Raw genomic sequence first — 19,015 nt, 5'->3', positions numbered from 1 at the left:
GGCCATCCCTTCACCGTTAAATCGTAGACTTGTGAGAGTCGGGTCATTTCTTGTTTCCTTTTCAATGGTAGAATTTGTCACTGGTAGACATTCAACTATAGTCGAGTGGAACATCTCCACTGGGTCCACTGTAGGTGCCTCTTCTACCGTTGGCAACGGTAGGCGCGATAAACCGTCAGCATTCCCATGCTGTTTTGTTCCTTTGTATTCTATGTCATATTGGTGTGCCCCTAGGAAAAGGGACCACCTCTAGCCTTTGCGCTGTCATAATGGGAACGCCCTTTTTGAATATGGAGACGAGGGGTTGATGGTCAGTCAACAAGGTAAATTTTTGTCCGTGTAGGTAATGGTTGAATTTCTTCACCCCCCACACCAGGCTGAGTGCCTCCCTGTCGATCTGGGCATAGTTACGCTCAGCTGAGTTCAATGAGCGTGACGCAAAAGCTATCGGCCGCTCCGAGCCATCAGGGGATTTATGCGATTAAACCGCTCCCACGCCGCAAGGGGATGCATCGCACGCCAGTCTGATTGGCAGTGATGGGTTGTAATGAGCCAACACTTCCTTGGACGTGATCAAGCATTTGCATTTATGGAAGGCACGTTTACAGTCTTCGCTCCATTTCCAAATTACTCCCGTTTGTAGCAGTGCGTTAAGAGTGTGCAGAACCGTTGACAAGTTCGGTAAAAATTTATGATAGTAATTTATTAATCCCAGGAACGACCTTAATTGTGAGACATTTTCAGGCGCTGGGGCTTTTACGACCGCTTCAATTTTTTCAGGTGATTTATGCAACCCTTCTTCGTTAATGATATGGCCACAATATGATATTTGTTTCTGGAAAAATTTGCACTTGGGGCGATTTGCTCGTAGGCCCCGTTCTCTCAGCCTCGTGAGCACCTGCTCCAAATTGGCACGGTGCTCGTTGTCATTTTCTCCTGTTACAAGGATGTCGTGTAGGTAGCATTGAGTCCCCGGAATCCCTTGCAGTACTTGCTCCATAGCTCTTTGCCAGATAGCTGGAGCTGATGCTACTCCGAAAACTAGCCGATTGTACTGGTACAGGCCTTTGTGTGTGTTTATCGTGAGATACTTTTTAGAGGCCTCTTCAACCTCCATCTGTAGATATGCCTGTGCCAAGTCAATTTTGGTGAAACGTTTCCCTCCGGATAGTGAGGCGAAAATATCTTCTATCCTCGGGAGAGGATACTGTACCGTATGAAGAACCGGGTTTACAGTCACCTTGTAGTCCCCACAGATGCGAATTTTTCTCTGTTCTTCAAATTTATCATTATTCAACGTTTTCTTCATGACCGGGACAATGGGTGTTGCCCACTCGCTCCAATCTACCTTGGATAACACGCCTGCTTTTTCCAAATTCTCCAGCTCTGCCTCAACTGCTGGACGAATTGCGTATGGCACCGGCCTTGCCTTAAAAAACTTGGGAATTGCCGCATCTTCTACTTTTATTGAGGCGGTGGCGCCTTTCAGGGTTCCTAGTTCCTGTTGAAACACTTCTTTGGCGTTAGCCAAGATTTCTTTTAATCGTCCAGGGATGATGTCATCATCATTTTTTTTCTTACTGGTCACCGTCAGTGCCTGAATGGAGTGCCAGTCCAAATGTATCTTTCTGATCCATTCACGTCCCAACAATGGTGGACCACCATCTTGCAGAACGTATAAATACAACTTCTGTATTTCCTTGCCGTTGTATACAACAGGCACCCTTATTTTCCCTCTGGGGTATACTTTCTGCCCCGTATATATCTTCAAGATAATGGATGTGTCTTTCAAAGGTATATGCGGAAATAGCCGCTCGTAATCCCGTCGACTTATGACGGTCAGAGCTGATCCTGTATCTAGCTCCATTTTAACTGGGGACCCCGCTATTGTGAGGGTAACCCAAATGGTCTGGTAATCTTCTTTGGCAATTACGTTATGTAATTTGAGACCGCTTAGTCTCTTGTTTCCGGAGTCGCTATCGCTCTTCTGGTCTTCGGAGCTACTGTCCGTCATCATTTGTACCTTCCTGTACTTTTCCTTATTGACCTTTTTACTGTCAGCGGATTTTTTTCCAGATCGGCATACACGTGCAATGTGTCCCATCTTTCCGCATTGCCTGCATGCTTTGTCCTTGAACCAGCAGTCCCTCTGGTCATGGGTGGATCTGCCGCAGCGATAACATCTCTCTCAACCCCGTGTCATTTCATGGGTGCCGAAGTCCTGTGGCTTTTGCTGTATCTCTGCAGCTCCTCTTGCTGCTGCTTCGTATGATACAGCCACACTGAAAGCCTTGTCCAGTGTCAAATCTTTCTCAGAAAGTAGTCTTTTCTGTGTTCCTTCGCTTAGGAGACCGCAGACGAATTTGTCTCGTAGAGAATCTGCCAGTCCTGCCCCGAATTGGCAGTGCTTAGACAGCTTTCATAATTCGGTGAGGTAATCAGCGTTACTTTCATTCTTGTGCTGATTCCTCCTGAAGAATTTGAATCGTTCCGCTATCAGCAGCGGTGTTGGGTTTAAGTGCTCCTGTAGGGTATCAACAATCTCCTTAAAATTCTTGTCCATCGGTTTGGCTGGAGTGATCAAGTTTCGTAACAGCCCGTATGTCCTTGTGCCCATCAGATTTAGAAGTACCGATGCCTTTTTATCATCCGCTACTTCATTCGCCTTGCAATATACCTCCACTCTTTCCACATATGTGGTCCAATCCTCTATATCACTATCGAAAGCAGTAATATTGCCAGTCTTAGGCATCCTGAAAATCAAAAATGGCGCCTCCCGCGCTTTCTCTTCTTCCCTGTCGAGTCAAAATGGCGCCTCCCGCGCTTGCCGCTGCTGCCAACGCTGTTTTCCGCGTTTTTTTAAATTACATATATATTTTTAAACAGTTTCTCCGTCACTCCGTCAGACTCTCTGGGACTTTCCCCTCCCTTTGCTTGGTCCGAACGCCGACCTGCTTTGCAGCGCCGGCCGTGTCCTGAGTGCTCCACCCTCTGTCTCTGTTTGCTTCTGCCTTACGACTCGCTGACCGGCCCCGCTGCAGAGCTACCCGATTGAGCCGCAGCCCGCCGCCCAGGAAGGATTAGTGCAGTACCTGCCACCAGCCCGTTTAGCTGGTGAAACCACAGTTTTTTTTTGTTGTTTTTTTTTCTTCGACCTTCGTCTGAGGAATCGATCTCCTTGTGCTGCAGAATTGAAGGTAAGTTCGTTTCTAACTCGTCGCCACTGTTGTATCTGTGTGTTAATGAAGACCCGGAAAGCAGGAGTTGATTTAACAAGTGTTTACTGAACAAAGTCTGGAGGTGAACTAAACTATACAAGACGCTATACAGGCTTATATACCCGAGTGGTCACTACCGGTACTACAGTACACAGGGGCCTCAAAAAAACATAGTTCCTCTTAAAGGTACATACACCACAGAAGCATACGGAGGTTTTCATCTCCCTATCTGACAACAAACGCTGTTGCTTAGCAACAGCTTCTAAAGAGTCGGCTGCAGCTGCAAGCGTCTCCAGCTGAAGCTGTTGCTATAGCTACAGACCTTGCAGTGCCTGACTGGGAAAAAAAAAGAACGAGAACTAAAAAAACTTATAGAAAACGGCTCCTGATTTTTGCCGTTAGATCGAGTATTCCGGACATACAACCTCCGGATAAACCAAAGTTTCCTGTAATGACCTAGATGAAGGGACCGAGTGTAATGTATCCAAGTTTGCTGATGATACAAAGCTGTGAGGAGAACACAGAGTCTGCAAAGGGATACAGATAGACTAAGTGAGTGGGCAGTAAGGTGGCAGATGGAGTATAATGTAGGGAAATGTGAGGTTATTCACTTTGGTAGGAAGAATAGAAAAACAGAATATTTTTTAAATGGTGAGAAACTTTCAAATGTTGGTGTTCAGAGATTTGGGTGTCCTCATGCAAGAAACACAGAAAGCTAGCATGCAGGTACAGCGAGCAATTAGGAAGGCAAATGGCATGTTGGCCTTTATTGCTAGAGGGTTGGAGTACAAGAGTAAGGAAGTCTTGCTATAAGTAGGCCATTTAAGACTGAGATGAGGAGGAATTTCTTCACTCAGAGGGTTGTGAATCTTTGGAATTCTCTGCCCCAGAGGGCTGTGAATGCTGAGTCTTTGAGTATATTCAAGGCTGAGATAGATAGATTTTTGCACTCTAGGGGAATCAACAGATATGGCGATCGGGTGGGAAAGTGGAGTTGAGGTGGATGATCAGCCATGATCTTATTGAATGGCGGAGCAGGCTCGAGGGGCCGTATGGCCTACTCCTGCTCCTAATTCTTATGTTCTTATGACCTGTTGGGCCAAATGGTGTGCTTCTGTGCTGTAGACTCTATGTAATTCAATGTAGTAAAGTATAAAAACACAAATTTTACTTGCACTTAGATTTTTAAAATTTGAACTTCAGATTAATTGTAGGATATAGCTTATTCATTTGTTTTTCCTGCAACATTACACAACCTTTCTTGTTGGATTATTTGATGAATTTGCTAGAGTGCCAGAACAGTGTTTTTCCAGAAGCCAAAACAAATTTGGTATCTACCCAAGCATTCCTGTAGAATGTGCTGTTCTCTCTTCTAGACTTGGGCAGATCACTAGCAAGCAGCACTGTTCTATTAGGGGTACAGGAAACTCTCTTTTAACCGGCACCTAAATAACCGGAAACCTCTGTTAACCGGCAACATTCAGGAGTAGGTTCAGGTAAGTTTTACTTCATATTAGTGGCAGTTCTTGGATCTGTGGCTGTGTAACTGGGGTTCGTGCACAGGGACGCTTGGTCTGTGGCCGGAGTTCCTGCACATGTTGCTAAGCAACAAGGAAGCCTGGATTTGTTGCTGTGTACGGAGCTCTCGTACCTTTTAACTATACCTCTCTGTAATCCGGACTTTTTGATAAACCGGCACCACGCCGGTCCCATTGGTGCTGGATAATAAAGAGTTTCCTGTACTGAGAAAGCAGAGTGAAGACCAAGGCATTTGAATAGCAATGTTGCTAGAAGTAGACTTTGTCTTCTTTTCTGTCGTCATTACATTTTTAGTTTGGTCTGTTCCATAAATAGGGTGCATATTCCAAAACAGAATATTCTAGAACCACAGGCTAATGATTGGAAGGACAATTGCTAATGTCATTCCTGAAGCCTTCATCAGAAACGCCCTTTGTGATGTGTTTTCCTTGTTTCTTGTTATAAACTAAATTTTATTCTATGAAAAATTATCTGCTAAATAGATCTGATAACTTTAAGGTACTTTTCATGCATTGATGATGATAACCAACAAGCAATGTGAAGCGGAGGTGCATTTCTGGCCAGTTACTGGCATTGAAAATAAATTGATCTCTGTGGGAAATAAATCATTCATTCTGTCACGATGACATTGCACAAATGTCAACCGGTAACAAATGCTGACTGGGGTAAATTACTAATGTTTCTTGGAAACATTGGTAATGTGCTTATCCCATCAATTTAGGGATTCAATAGATAACATTTACATTTTTTTTCAAGTAATAGTTTTCAAAACACCTCAACACTTTTTGTGTAATCTCCCTTGAAATGGTTTCAGAGAGAATTTTCACATGATAAACTTTTAATTAGAAATCCTTACTTCGTTCCAAAGCTGTCATTCAGCAGTTCTCTGCAGATCTTGTATCATGTGTTTTGATGTTCAGGTTTCAAAGTTGCATCTTACTATTTGGGACGTTGTCAAGTTAAATCCAATAAATTTCACTGATTATCCTTTTAACCTTTTAACAAAATGATTCCTTTTGTGTGTGTGTAGATGTGCACAATCTTTTTGCCATTGTTATACAAAATCTGAATTATGCAGGTCGAATAGAAGCCAGCAATAAAAACGGACATTTGAACAGAGTAGCTTACTTTTGTAACTTTAGAAATGGTTTGCATTATGAATTTACACAAAAGGATGTCTGTATATTTTACATGGTGCATTTCATGGTAAGATAATTCTAATATAAGCTGTATTGTCCTCGAGCATATTTCTTTGAGCAATTTAAAAAAAAGTTTTGTTGCATTGATAGCTTTCTGTCTTGGGATGTACTTTTCTCTTTCCTCCATGTACAAAAAATAGTTGTAATGTGAACAATCAAATACTTGTACCATATTTGTTACCTTGCATATCATTTTGGGAGGCTGAATGAAGAGTAACGAGGTCATCACTTACACTCTGGTTTGTAAAGGTTCAAGGAAGTCCCAGTTTAGAGTGTAATTTTAGTTTCACATTGAACCAGTAATGTAACTCTGGTATCCTGTAAGAATACATTTTAACCTTGTGCACAAATCAAAGCTATTTATGCTTTCCTGGTTATGTTTTCCTCAAGAGAGGCCCCTTCATTGAGTAAATGCCACGTGGTCCTAGGCGGCTTATAAATACCAGAGTGTGTGAATGACGTTATCCCATTTTGTACAGACATTACGTTGTCGCAATACTGTTTTTATCACTGTAGTCAGAAATTGTGCACAGTTCCAAGATCTGAATTGCTTTCACTTTAAAATCCTAGAAACTCATTGATGCTTGCTAACAGATTTTACATATAGTTATCTTTTGAGTTAATTGAGCCGGATTATTATTCCATCTTGTTTCCTACAGCCCATGTGGTTCTGTAAATCTATCAGACACATAGATGATACAGCATTATGAAACTGTATTTGTAAGACAACCACTTTAAATACATACAGAATCATGAGGCAATATCTTTCAAATACCTGGAATGTAGTTGAATTTTATGATTGGCTCTAAATTATTATGAATCTGACTAAGATGTGTGTGGGAAAAGAACTTGATTGCCTTAATATTCTGAATCTCCTTAATCTACTACAACAACAACAGCTTGCATTTATATAGCGCCTTTAATCAAATCAAATCAACTTTATTGTCATTGTTAGTGCACAAGTGCAGTACAACGAAATGTAGGCTTGCGGCTCCCGAGAGTGTACATTTAGATTAAGACATTTAAACATTCAACATACATTTGGCTTGTAATACATTAACATAAACATAACCATAATAAAGTGCATTGGCAGATGTGCAGGCTTTAGAGTTTGTGGAGTTCAGTAGGATGACAGCCCTGGGAAAGAAGCTGTTCCTAAATCTGGTCGTTCGGGTGCGAATGCATCTGTAGCGTCTCCCAGATGGCAGGAGGGCGAACAGACTGTGGCTGGGGTGGGTAGGGTCTTTGATGATGGACCGTGACCTCCGTAAACAGCGTTTCTGGTATATGTGCTCTATGGTCGGTAGCCGGGTGCCGGTAATGCGTTGGGCAGTTTTGACTACCCGCTGCAGGGCTTTCCGGTCATAGTAGCTACAGCTGCCATACCATACTGTGATACAGTTCGTCAGGATGCTCTCTATTGTGCAGCGGTAAAAGTTAGAGAGGATCAGGGGTGACAGGTTACATCCCTTCAGCCTCCTTAGGAAATATAGGCACTGCTGGGCCTTCTTCACCAGAGAGGAGGTATTGAGGGACCAGGAGAGGTCTTCCGTGATGTGGACTCCGAGGAACTTAAAGCTGTCCACCCTTTCCACCACAGCCCCATTGATGTGGATGGGGGTGTGACTTCCGCCTTTAGACTTCCTGAAGTCCACAATTATTTCTTTGGTTTTCTTGATGTTAAGGGCCAGGTTGTTATCGGCGCACCACTTCACGAGATGCTGGACCTCCTCCCTGTAGGCTGACTCATCGTTGTTGGTGATCTGGCCTACTACTGTGGTATCATCCGCAAACTTGATGATGGTGCTGGAACCATGAACAGCCACACAGTCGTGGGTGAAGAGGGAGTAGAGGAGGGGGCTCAGCACACATCCTTGTGGGGCCCCCGTGTTCAGGGTCAGGGGGGGGAGGTGTGGTTACCTAATTTGACAGACTGGGGTCTGTTTGTTAGGAAGTCCAGGGTCCAGTTGCAGAGGAAAGTGTTCAGGCCAAGAGTTTGGAGTTTGGTGGCCAGCTTGTTGGGGACGATAGTGTTGAATGCTGAGCTGTAGTCTATGAACAGCATTCAGATGTAGGCCTCCTTACCATCTAAGTGATTCAGTGCCGAGTGTAAAGCAGTTGTGATTGCATCCTCCGTTGACCTGTTTGCACGATAGGCAAACTGGTGTTGGTCAAGAGAGGCGGGAACACTGGCTTTGATGTGAGCCAGGACCAGTCTCTCGAAACATTTCATTATGATGGGTGTGAGTGCGACAGGTCGATAGTCGTTCAGGCACGTCACAGCCGTTTGTTTTGGCACAGGAATAATGGTAGCGATCTTGAAGCATGTAGGGACTACTGCCTGGGCCAATGACCGATTGAAGATGGCGGTGAAGACATCAGCCAGCTGATCAGCGCATTCCTTGAGTACCCGTCCAGGGATGCTATCCGGTCCAGCAGCCTTTCGTGTGTTCACTCCGCGTAGAACACCCCTTACGTCGGAGGTCGACAGAGTGAGCACCTGGTCTTCCGGGGGTGGCAAGGCTTTGGTAGCCGGCTCCCTGTTGTCCCTGTCGAAGCGAGCGTAGAAGTTGTTAAGCTCCTCCGGAAGGGAGGCATCGCTAACCGGGGGGCTGGTGTTTTTGCCCTTGTAGTCAGTGATGGACTGGATGCCTTGCCACATGCGCCGGGGGTCCGAGTTGTTGCGGAAATGATCCTCTATCCGCAGTGTCTGTTTCCTTTTGGCAGTCCTGATCCCCTTTTTTAGGTTGGTCCTAGCTGCACTGTAAGCCGCCGCGTCGCCAGATTTAAATGCTGCGTCGCGTGCTTTCAACAGTGAGCGGACCTCTCCGTTTCATCCAGGGTTTCTGGTTGGGGTATGTCCTGATATTTTTATGGGTCGTGACGACCTCGACGCAGCTGTTAATGTAGAATAGCACTGTGGATGCGTATTCATCGATGCCATTATGGGCAAACATGCCCCAATCAGTGCGTTCGAAGCAATCCTGAAGCTCCGATACTGCCCCCTCTGGCCATACTTTCACTGCTTTCACTGATGTTCTCCCTCTTTTGATGAGCGGTTTGTATGCCGGGGCTAGAAACAGGGAGAGGTGGTCAGACTTCCCAAGGTGGGGGCAGGGAATGGCCTTATAAGCGTCTACAATGCTCGTGTAGACTTGATCCAGAGTGTTCTCCCCCCTTGTGGGGCAGGAAACATTCTGGTGGAATTTCGGTAGTACAGTTTTTAGGTTTATGTGATTGAAGTCCCCCGCAACGATAAAAGCTCCGTCTGGGTGCGCAGTTTGTTGTTCGCTGATGGCCCCGTAGAGGTCCTTCAGTGCTAGTTTGGCATTAGCGTGTGGTGGGATGTAGACCGCAGTGATGATAACAGCCGTGAATTCCCGAGGCAGGTAGAAGGGTCTGCACCTTACCATGAGGAATTCCAAATCAGCCGAGCAGGATCTATCGATTATGTCCGTGTTAGTGCACCAGGCATTGTTAGTGTAAATGCACAAACCGCCTCCCTTGCTCTTACCGGAGTCTGCAGTTCTGTCGGCGCGGAAGACCGTGCGTCCTTCTAGTTGGATGGTGGTGTCAGGGATGCCGTTGTTCAGCCAGGTCTCTGTGACGATCATGGCGCAGCATTCCTTTGTCCTTTTCTGTGTGGAGAGATCCAGTTTGATCTCATCCATTTTGTTTTCCAGTGACCTGACGTTGGCCAGGAAAATACTTGGGAGGGAGGGTTTGTGTGGGGCCCTCTTCAGCCTGTTTTGGATACCGGCCCTCTTACCCCGCTTCTGCTTGCGTTCCCTGCGCGGTCTGCGCCGACTTCCGGCTGCATTATCAAACAAATATCCCACTGCATTATCAAACAAAATTTGACACGAGCCACATGAGATATTAGGACAGATGACCAAAAGCTTGGTCAAAGAGGTAGGTTTTAAGGAGCGTCTTAAAGGAGGAAAGAGAGGTAGGGATCGGAGAGGTTTTAGGAATTCCAGAGCTTCGGGCCTTGGCAGCTGAAAGCACGGCTGCCAATGGTGGAGGCCGGAATTGGAGGAGCGCAGAGATCTTGGAGGGATTTGAAAAAACAATCGTGAGAATTTTAAAATTTTGGCATTGCTGGACTGGGAGCCAATATAGGTCAATGAGCACATGGGTGTTGGCTATTGCTGAAGTGCTGCCTTGTGCTATATGCAGAATTTCCTGTTAACTGCTATCACAACACAGTGCTGAGATGAGATAAGCTTTGCATGGGTATATTTTTATATATGTATAATGTGTGTGTACAGTGAAACGAGTCTATAGGTTTAGTACAGAAAGCCTTTCTGGAGTCTTGTAATTATATAAACCTGTATATGACTTGACCTAAACAAACCTAAATTTAGTAATAAGAATTTGATTCTCTGCCATCATATTTCAGGCAGTTGTATGGCAAAAGGCCAAGGTGTCGGATCACAAAATGGCCCTGTTAACAGTTCTGGGAACTGCTGTGATGGTCAGCATGGTACCTATCCAACATCATGAGCAAGAACCTGAGGTCAGTATAAGGTTACACTGATTATGCTCGGGGAGAGGAAAAAAAATCAATGCTCAGCAATTTAATGCAATTAGTTTTCCCTATCAACAACTTTGCACTGACAGTCAGTTATTTTAACTGTTTGAAAATTTGATTCAATAAGTAACATGACATTTTTTGAATATATTGATCTTATTTAAAAAAAAAAAAAAATGAAAATGCATAAAGCAAATTTAACAATGACTTAAAACTTTAGTATTTTGCCAACTGCCCTTTACTTGCACATGTACTGATTTTCATTATTGAGCCTCCACGTACCTTGTACGTTTTTTTTTGTGTTTTGGGAGGGAAATCGTAGATAATATGTGCCCAAATTTTCTGGTGGGCAAGGCTCCCCACTGAAAGCCTGGAGAAAACATATGCCTTTCTATATTTCCAAATCTGCAATAGAATTTATACACTGCAGAAATAAACTATGTTAAATGCTATTATAAAGCAGTCAACATAGAATATAAATTTACTACAGTACGATTTTAAATAAACTAGGGTGGGGGGTACTCCTTCTATGTGCTTGGCCCATCGGATATGATATAATTGCAATTACGGGGACATGGCTGCAGGGTGACCAAGGCTGGGAGCTGAATATCCAAGGATATTCAATATTTAGGAAGGATAGGCAAAAAGGAAAAGGAGGTGGGGTGACCTTGTTAGTAAAGGATGAAATCGTAGCAATAGTGAGAAAGGATATTGGCTCAGAAAATCAAGATGTAGAATCCGTCTGGGTGGAGCTAAGAAGCACCAAGGGGTAGAAAACATTGGTGGGAGTTGTCTGTAGGCCTCCAAACAGTAGTGGTAATGTAGGGGATGGCATAAACAGGAAATCAGAGATGCATGTAACAAGGGTACTACGGTAATCATGGGTGACTTTAATCTATATATAGACTGGCCAAAACAAATTAGCAATAATACTGTGGAGGATGAATTCCTGGAGTGTGTACGAGATGGTTCTTTAAACCAGTACGTTGAGGAGCCAACTAGGGAACAGGCTATCCTAGATTGGGTATTGTGCAATGAGAAGGGGTTAATTAATAATCTTGTTGTGCGGGGTCCTTTAGGGAAGAGTGACCATAACATGATAGAATTCTTCATTAAGATGGAAAGTAAAGAAGTCCAATCCGAAACTAGGGTCCTAAATCTAAACAAAGGAAACTACGAAGGTATGAGGAGTGAGATGGCTATGATAGATTGGGGAGCTTCATTAAAAGGCATGACGGTGGATAGGCAATGGCTAACATTTAAGGAACGAATGCATGAATTGCAACAGTTATACATTCCTTTCTGGCGCAAAAACACAAAAGGAAAAGTGGCCCAACCATGACTAACAAAAGAAATTAAGCATAGTATTGGATCCAAAGAGGAGTCATATAAGGTTGCCAGAAAAAGTAGCAAGCCTGAGGATTGGGAGCAGTTTAGAGTTCAGCAAAAAAGGACCAAGAGATTGATCAAGAGGGGAAAAATAGAGTATGAGAGTAAACTTGCAAGGAACATAAAAGCAGATTGTAAAAGCTTCTACAAGTATGTAAGTAAGTATAAAAGAAAAAGATTAGTGAAAACAAATGTAGATCCCTTAGTCAGAAACAGGAGAATTTATAATGTGGAAACAAGGAAATGGCAGAGCAATTAAACAAATATCACGGAAGAGGACACAAATAACTTCCCAGAAATGCTAGGGAACCAAGGGTCTAGTGAGAAGGAGGAATTAAAGAAAATTAGTATTAGTAAAAAGAATAGTGCTGGAGAAATTAATGGGACTGAAAGCCGATAAATCCCCAGGGCCTGATAATCTGCATCCCAGAGTACTAAAAGAGGTAGCCATGGAAATAGTGGATGCATTGGTTGTCATCTTCCTAAATTCTATAGATTATGGAATCCTGCAGATTGGAGGGTGGCAAATGTAACCCCACTATTTAAGAAAGGAGAGAGAGAGAAAATAGCGATCTACAGACCGATTACTCTAACAGTAGTAGGGAAAATGCTAGAGTCTATTATAAAGGATGTGATAACAGCACACTTAGAAAATATCAAGGGGATTAGACAAAGTCAACATGGATTTATGAAAGGGAAATCGTTTTTGACAAATCTACTCGAGTTTTTTGAGGATGTAACTGGTAGAATAGATAAGGGAGAACCAGTGGATGTGGTGAATTTGGATTTTCAGAAGGCCTTTGATAAAGACCCACATAAGAGGTTAGTGTGCAAAATTGAAGCACATGGGATGGGGGTAATATACTGGCATGGATTGAAAATTGGTTAACAGACAGAAAACAGATAGTAGGAATAAATGGGTCTTTTTCGGGGTGGCAGGCGGTGACTAGTGGGGTACCGCAGGGATCAGTGCTTGGGCCCCAGCTATTCACAATATATATCAATGATTTGGATGAGGGAACCAAATGTAATATTTCTAAGTTTGCTGACGACACGAAACTAGGTGGGGTTGTGAGTTGTGAAGAGGATGCAAAGAGGCTTCAAGGTGATTTAGACAAGTTGAGTGAGTGGGCAAATACATGGCAGATGCAGTATAACATGGATAAATGTGAAGTTATCACTTTGGTAGGAAAAACAGAGGCAGAGTATTATTTAAATGGTGATAGATTGGGAAATGTTGATGTACAAAGGGTCCTGGGTGTCCTTGTACACCAGTCACTGAAAGCAAACATGCAGGTGCAGCAAGCAGTTAGGAAGGCAAATGGCATGTTGGCCTTCATTGCAAGAGGATTTGAGTACAGGAGCAAGGATGTCTTACTACAGTTATACAGGGCCTTGGTGAGACCACACCTGGAGTAGTGTGCGCAGTTTTGGTCTCCTTACCTAAGAAAGGATATACATGCCATAGAGGGAGTGCAGCGAAGGTTCACCAGACTAATTTCTGGGATGGCAGGACTGTTGTATGAGGAGAGATTGGGTCGACTAGGCCTGTATTCACTAGAGTTTAGAAAAATGAGAGTGGATCTCATTGAAACGTATAAAATTCTGACAGGGCTAGACAGACTGGATGCAGGGAGGATGTTTCCCCTGGCTGGGGGCTCAAGAACGAGGGGTCACAGTCTCAGGATACGGGGTAGGAAATTTAGGACTGAGATGAGGAGAAATTTCTTCACTCAGAGGGTGGTGAACCTGTGGAATTCTCTACCACAGAAGGCTGTAGAGGCCAAGTCACTGAATATATTTAAGAAGGAGATAGATAGATTTCTAGACACAAAAGGCATCAGGGGGATGGGGAGAGAGCGGGAATATGGTATTGAGATAGAGGATCAGCCATGATCATACTGAATGGCAGAGCAGGCTCGACGGGCCGAATGGCCTACTCCTGGTCCTATTTTTCTATTTTTTTTCTGTTTCTACCTGTGGCCCTTTGTCCTATTAGCTGTTGCTCTCCAGTAAATGTTAGGGATTCCCATTTCAAGCTGATTTACTGGATGCATTCCTGCTCCTAAAATTAAATGGTAAAGCCATTTCTTTGAAATAGCTCTACCCTGACTTAACTACTGTACTCAAGATTTGTGCAAGGTATTTATTGCCCAATAAGTTTACAAGAATATGGGCTGATTTGGTGAACAAAATGGTCATCTTGTGTGCTTCCTTGAATGATTCAAGTCCAGATAACAGTACGTAGAGCTGGACGGTACCAAATGATGTGCTCACCGCTGAGAAGTGTTCAGTACACGTGGCCTGGAAAGCGGAAAGAAGAACTGAAGAAAGCCTGAAATAAATAAAAACACAAAAAACTTTATTACTTTCTATAGAATCACAGAATTTTCAGCACAGAGGGAGACCTGTGATGATGTTAGTTCCACATAAGAGCTCTCTATTTAAACCTCATTTTGCCATTCTTTCCTCATGCTCTTTAATAATTTTCCTTTAATTCCCTCTTAAATATCATGATTAATTTGGCTTCAATAGCCATGTGTGGTAATGCATTTCATAATCGAATAACCCTTTGTTTGGAAACATTTCTCCTAATCTCCCTTTTTTACATTTTTATTACTAATCCTTAATTTATGCTCCTTCTGATTCACAGACTAATTTTTCACTATTTACTTTCTCAAACCTTTTTTAAACTTCTATTCACCCCACCCCACCCCACCGACAGCCTTCTCTGCTCTAATGAATGAAGTCTTAAGCCGCGATTTTTTTCATCGTTGTCAGGATGGGGGCGGGTCAGCTAGTTTCCGGGTTCCAGTCCCGCCCACAGCTGCCTCTGCTCTGCAGACATGGTTTTCCCTTGATTGGCCTACCGGCCAATTAACAGGAAGCAGGCCTGATGATGTAATTTGATGACGCGTCACCTGCCGGTTTCCTTAAAGGGACTATGCACAATTTTATTTTGACAGTTGATTTTTCAGTGTTTGACAGCATTGAGGAGCTGAAAGCACTGACAATCACTGCACAAAGGTGATCTCTTGCACCCAGGCTCTCCAATGACTCCGTATGCTTATGGAGGGAGTCACCATACGCAAGGAGGTTCTCTTCCCTTCAAAGGGCAGAAGATACCTCCCCAGGACACCAACTTACCTTGCACCTCCACCCAACCCCCTCTATCTACTTTATCACTTCCCCATCTCACTAGCCACCCCTCACACTCACCCTCATTCTACTGCAAGCATATCAACTAACAACACACAAGGGTGGACACTAGAGAAGTTTACCCAATGTCCATGTGAAGTTTCTGGTAATGTGTTGTCATACAGTGAAATCTCTTTTTGAAAAAGTGTCCCTTATTGGACAGATTTGAGTGCACATTGAGAAGTGTCTTACTGAGTTCCAGTGATTGTTCAGTCATAACTCCCCCGCGCCCCACTATAGTGATGTGTGTGCATGGAATGGCTTGGATATTAAAGGGCTGCTTCACGGTGCTGGTGTGGGATGGTGTCAACCTGGCACATCATGTAGCAGCCAGGGTTTACAGCATCAAGTGAAGTAAGTCTGACCATGGTGATGCCATCGCTGGCCTCCTGGCCAGCAATTTTATCAGGGGCTGATGCCCTGTGTCCAGTGCAGCATCAGGTGATGGCGGTGAAGGTTGGTGATGTTGGTGTTGGGGATGATTGTGGACGGATTCAGAGGACCAAGGTCTGATTGTTTCTTTGGCTCCGATGTTGCTGGAATAGATGGCAGCTGCAGGTGAGATGACAGAAGCGATCTGTCAATGGTGAGAGAGGTTCTCCCAATGAGGTGGCACTGGACATACAGTTGGATTTAAAAACTTGTAAGCTAAAGAAATCTGTATATGTATTAAAAATACAGTAACCAACATTTTCTTTGCTCTGAAACTCACCATGTGCAACATGGCATCCTTGACACCACTTCTGCAGCTGTCATCTTTTCACAAACATCAGACCAGACTCTCAACACGCCACACTTACCTGGCGTGTTGTCCGGACGTCGTAAAACCCGACCCAGAAGCAGGAAAATCGAAAAAGACCCTGAAAACTGCTCACAAGTACCTGTTAATAGGCAGTTAATTGCCTTTAATCCGTTTCCCGCCGCTAGGTGTCGGGTCCATTCGCAAATCGGGGACTCGACACTTGGGAAGGTTGTGTGGAGGCGAGATGACGGTGAGTACGGAACCCGCCGTCAATCAAAACAACTTTAACCTCTGACCTGCCTCCAAACCCACCCCCTGCGCACCGGCAAAATCACGGCCGCAATTTTTCAAGTCTCTCGTTATAATTGCCCTCTCATCCTTGGTATCCTGCTGAATCTACGTTGCACTTTATGTGAGGCTCCAATGTAATTTCTGTAATGGAGTGCACACAATGCTCCAACTATGGCTTAACCAATATTTTGTATAGGTTTATCAGGACCTCCTTGCTTTTGTGTTTGATGCCCCTATATGTAAACCCCAGATTCCCATTTGCCTTTTTATGATGTTTTCCAGCTGCAATCCTGCTCTTAACGATCTGTGTATCTGTACTGCCAGATCTCTCTGTTCTTAATGCCCTATTCAGAATTTTACCATTTTGGTTATATTTCCATTTTCTGTCCTTTTTCTCAATATATTATTTCATACTTACATACTTTGAACTACATTTTCCACGTACCTGTCCACCCCCTAACTTGCCTGTCTTCCTGCAGCTTTCTACTCCGTTTGTCATGCCATTAATTTGATGTCATTAGCAAATTTTGATATTTATCCCCTCTATGCCCATGTTGAAAACAGGTTATTTATATGCAACAAGAGGACCCAACTTAAATTCCTAGAGCACATCACATTTTTCCAATACAAGAAATACTAATTTACTCCTATGTTACCATTTTACTTTTAATACCTGAACCTTAAACTTTGCAACAAGTCTCTCATTTGACAAATGCTTTTGAAAAGTCCAACTAGATCACATCCATTGCATTCCCTTTGTCCATCTATTCAGTAATTTCCTTGAAGAATTTGATTAGATAGTTAAGTATGACCTGTGCCTGAGTAATGGTATATTTTTTTGACTAGTGGTATTTGCTTCTGCTCTCTAGCAGTTTTCCTACTTCCAAAGTGAGGCTAACTGTTCTATAGTAACCTTTGCTAATCCCTATCCCCATTTTTGAACAGTGGTGTAACATTTACAAACCTCCAGTTGTTTAGTTTAATTGATGTTTCCAAAGAAATTTGGTAATTTGTGGTTAGTGCCTCTGCTATTTCATCACAAATCTCCTCCAGTACCCTGGAGTGTAGACTATCCAGACCTGGTGAATTATCAATTCCAAGTCCCTTTAGTATTTATGATATTTATATTCATTAATGATTCCTTCTTATTCTTTTTATGTCTAATTTAATAAATTGCAATTTTCTTTTGTAAAATATTTATTTTCTGTTGTATTTTGACTCCTGCTAATCTCCTCCTTTAGCACTTACATTTGCCATCAAAGAACAAGCCAAAACATGTCCCCACAGAGCTGTAGCTCAGAGATGGGCTTCCTTTAACAGACACTGTGTGGAGCAGCATCCTTTCTGCTCTTTAGGGCTTTTGAAACGAGAATGTTCCATACCCAGCTAGCATCAAACTTTCCAGTCTGAGATAGCTAGGATCGAAAAGGATGTCAAGTTGTCTTTACTATATAGAGCTACCAGCTGATAGGATTTCACAACTCTGCATCGATATCTTGCCATTGTTATTGGTTTTCATCACATCAAATGCTGTAGCTGGGGTTTTTCAAAGAGGCTTGGGGAACAAAATATAGTCCTTTGTTTAATTGAGAGTTGGAATGGCAAGCTCTTCATTGTTACTGAACACCTATAGCTGGTTAAAAATTCATATTTCTTAAAACTACAACAATTTTCATTTTCTACTGTTCATTGTCATCAAATACTCTGATGTCATTAAACCATTTTGCTTGAATTTATAAAAACTAATTAAGATTTTAAGTGCAGTGACTAACATACAATTTCAAATTAAACTTTTAAAAGAAACTGTTAGACTTTTTAAAACATATTTAACATTTTAAAAACCCAACAGCAGAAACCCTACAGTAATGATCGATGTGTGTACGTATAGCATTATTTCTTTTGGTAAAAATTTCTTTACGTTAGGTTTATAGGGGTTTCTTGGGATTGTGGCCCTTGTCAAGGGCGAGTATCTCTGAATTAAGAAAACAATTTTTTCTATGGCGTAGGAAACTTAGTTTTTTTTTAAACATCTTCCCTGTTTCCTATAATATATTTAAAGCTTAAAGCAGCTCGATGTCACTGCCAAAATCAAATAAAAACTTCTTGTAAGTCCAGTATTTAATTTTGTGATCTTCCATGTTACAATCTTAAATTTGAAATTATTTCATAATCAGTTACAAAAATTAGAAAAGCTATTGGCCCGGATTTTGCGGTAAGAATACCGGTGAAGCTAGCCGCATCACCATTATTATGGACTAAATTGGACAGCAACTTCCAGAGTCCGCACATGCACAGTTAAACGCGGAAATCAAGACGTTGCTGTCCATGTTGCCCTGCTCTTCCACAAGCTTCGCTACACTGGTACCTCGCCGAGAGACTCCGCATTAAAAAACATGAAGGGCATGAAGTTGTGGTACCTATCTACTAGATATGCACTAAACATGCCAGAAAAATTTGGGGCTTCTCCAAACAACCTTCCTGGCACTGAAAATTTACTTTTGCAAGTATGGAGTCTCATTCCTTCAGATTTTAATTATTGTTGGAGATTCTATAAAAATTAAAATAAAACATTTTTGTCTCCTTTATCTCTCTCTCTTAATCACATCTTTCTTTCCCTCTATTTCACACTCTGTATATGATTTTACACAATTAAATATTCTAACTTACATTTCCTGATTTAGACGCTGTGTGCCTCAGTAAGGATTCTTCAATCTAATTGGTTGAAGAGACATGCTGTTGCTTGGCCTGTTCACACAGGCCCCAGATCCCCTGTAGAGGGCACTGCACTGTTTTGGATTCCCGATGATTACAAGTTGCCGCGCAAAGGCCCACGAAAAGCTGTAAGCGCAATGAACGGTGAGTGCCGTTTTTTCGCCGCTGACCGCAAATTCCGGGCCATTGTGTT

The 19,015-nt window shown here is 42.9% G+C and overlaps 1 protein-coding gene across 4 annotated transcripts in view; it reads left to right on the top strand.

Annotated features, from left to right (window-relative positions):
- Positions 1–19,015, top strand: part of pms1 (PMS1 homolog 1, mismatch repair system component) — a 128,883-nt gene that overhangs the window by 65,492 nt on the left and 44,376 nt on the right. For 3 of the 4 annotated variants that reach the window (XM_085985873.1, XM_085985875.1, XM_085985871.1), the window contains exon 6: positions 10,359–10,475. The exons of the other annotated variant lie outside the window; for it this stretch is intronic. In XM_085985873.1, the coding sequence (XP_085841999.1) occupies positions 10,359–10,475 (117 nt within the window). The remainder of the gene's footprint in view (positions 1–10,358; positions 10,476–19,015) is intronic. 4 annotated transcript variants of the gene reach the window in all.

This window comes from Somniosus microcephalus, chromosome 4 (genome assembly GCF_052327205.1).
Source record: "Somniosus microcephalus isolate GS21.2 chromosome 4, FLI_Smic_1.0, whole genome shotgun sequence".
Classification (NCBI taxonomy): domain Eukaryota; kingdom Metazoa; phylum Chordata; class Chondrichthyes; order Squaliformes; family Somniosidae; genus Somniosus; species Somniosus microcephalus.
This window is presented reverse-complemented; position numbering and strand designations above follow the sequence as displayed.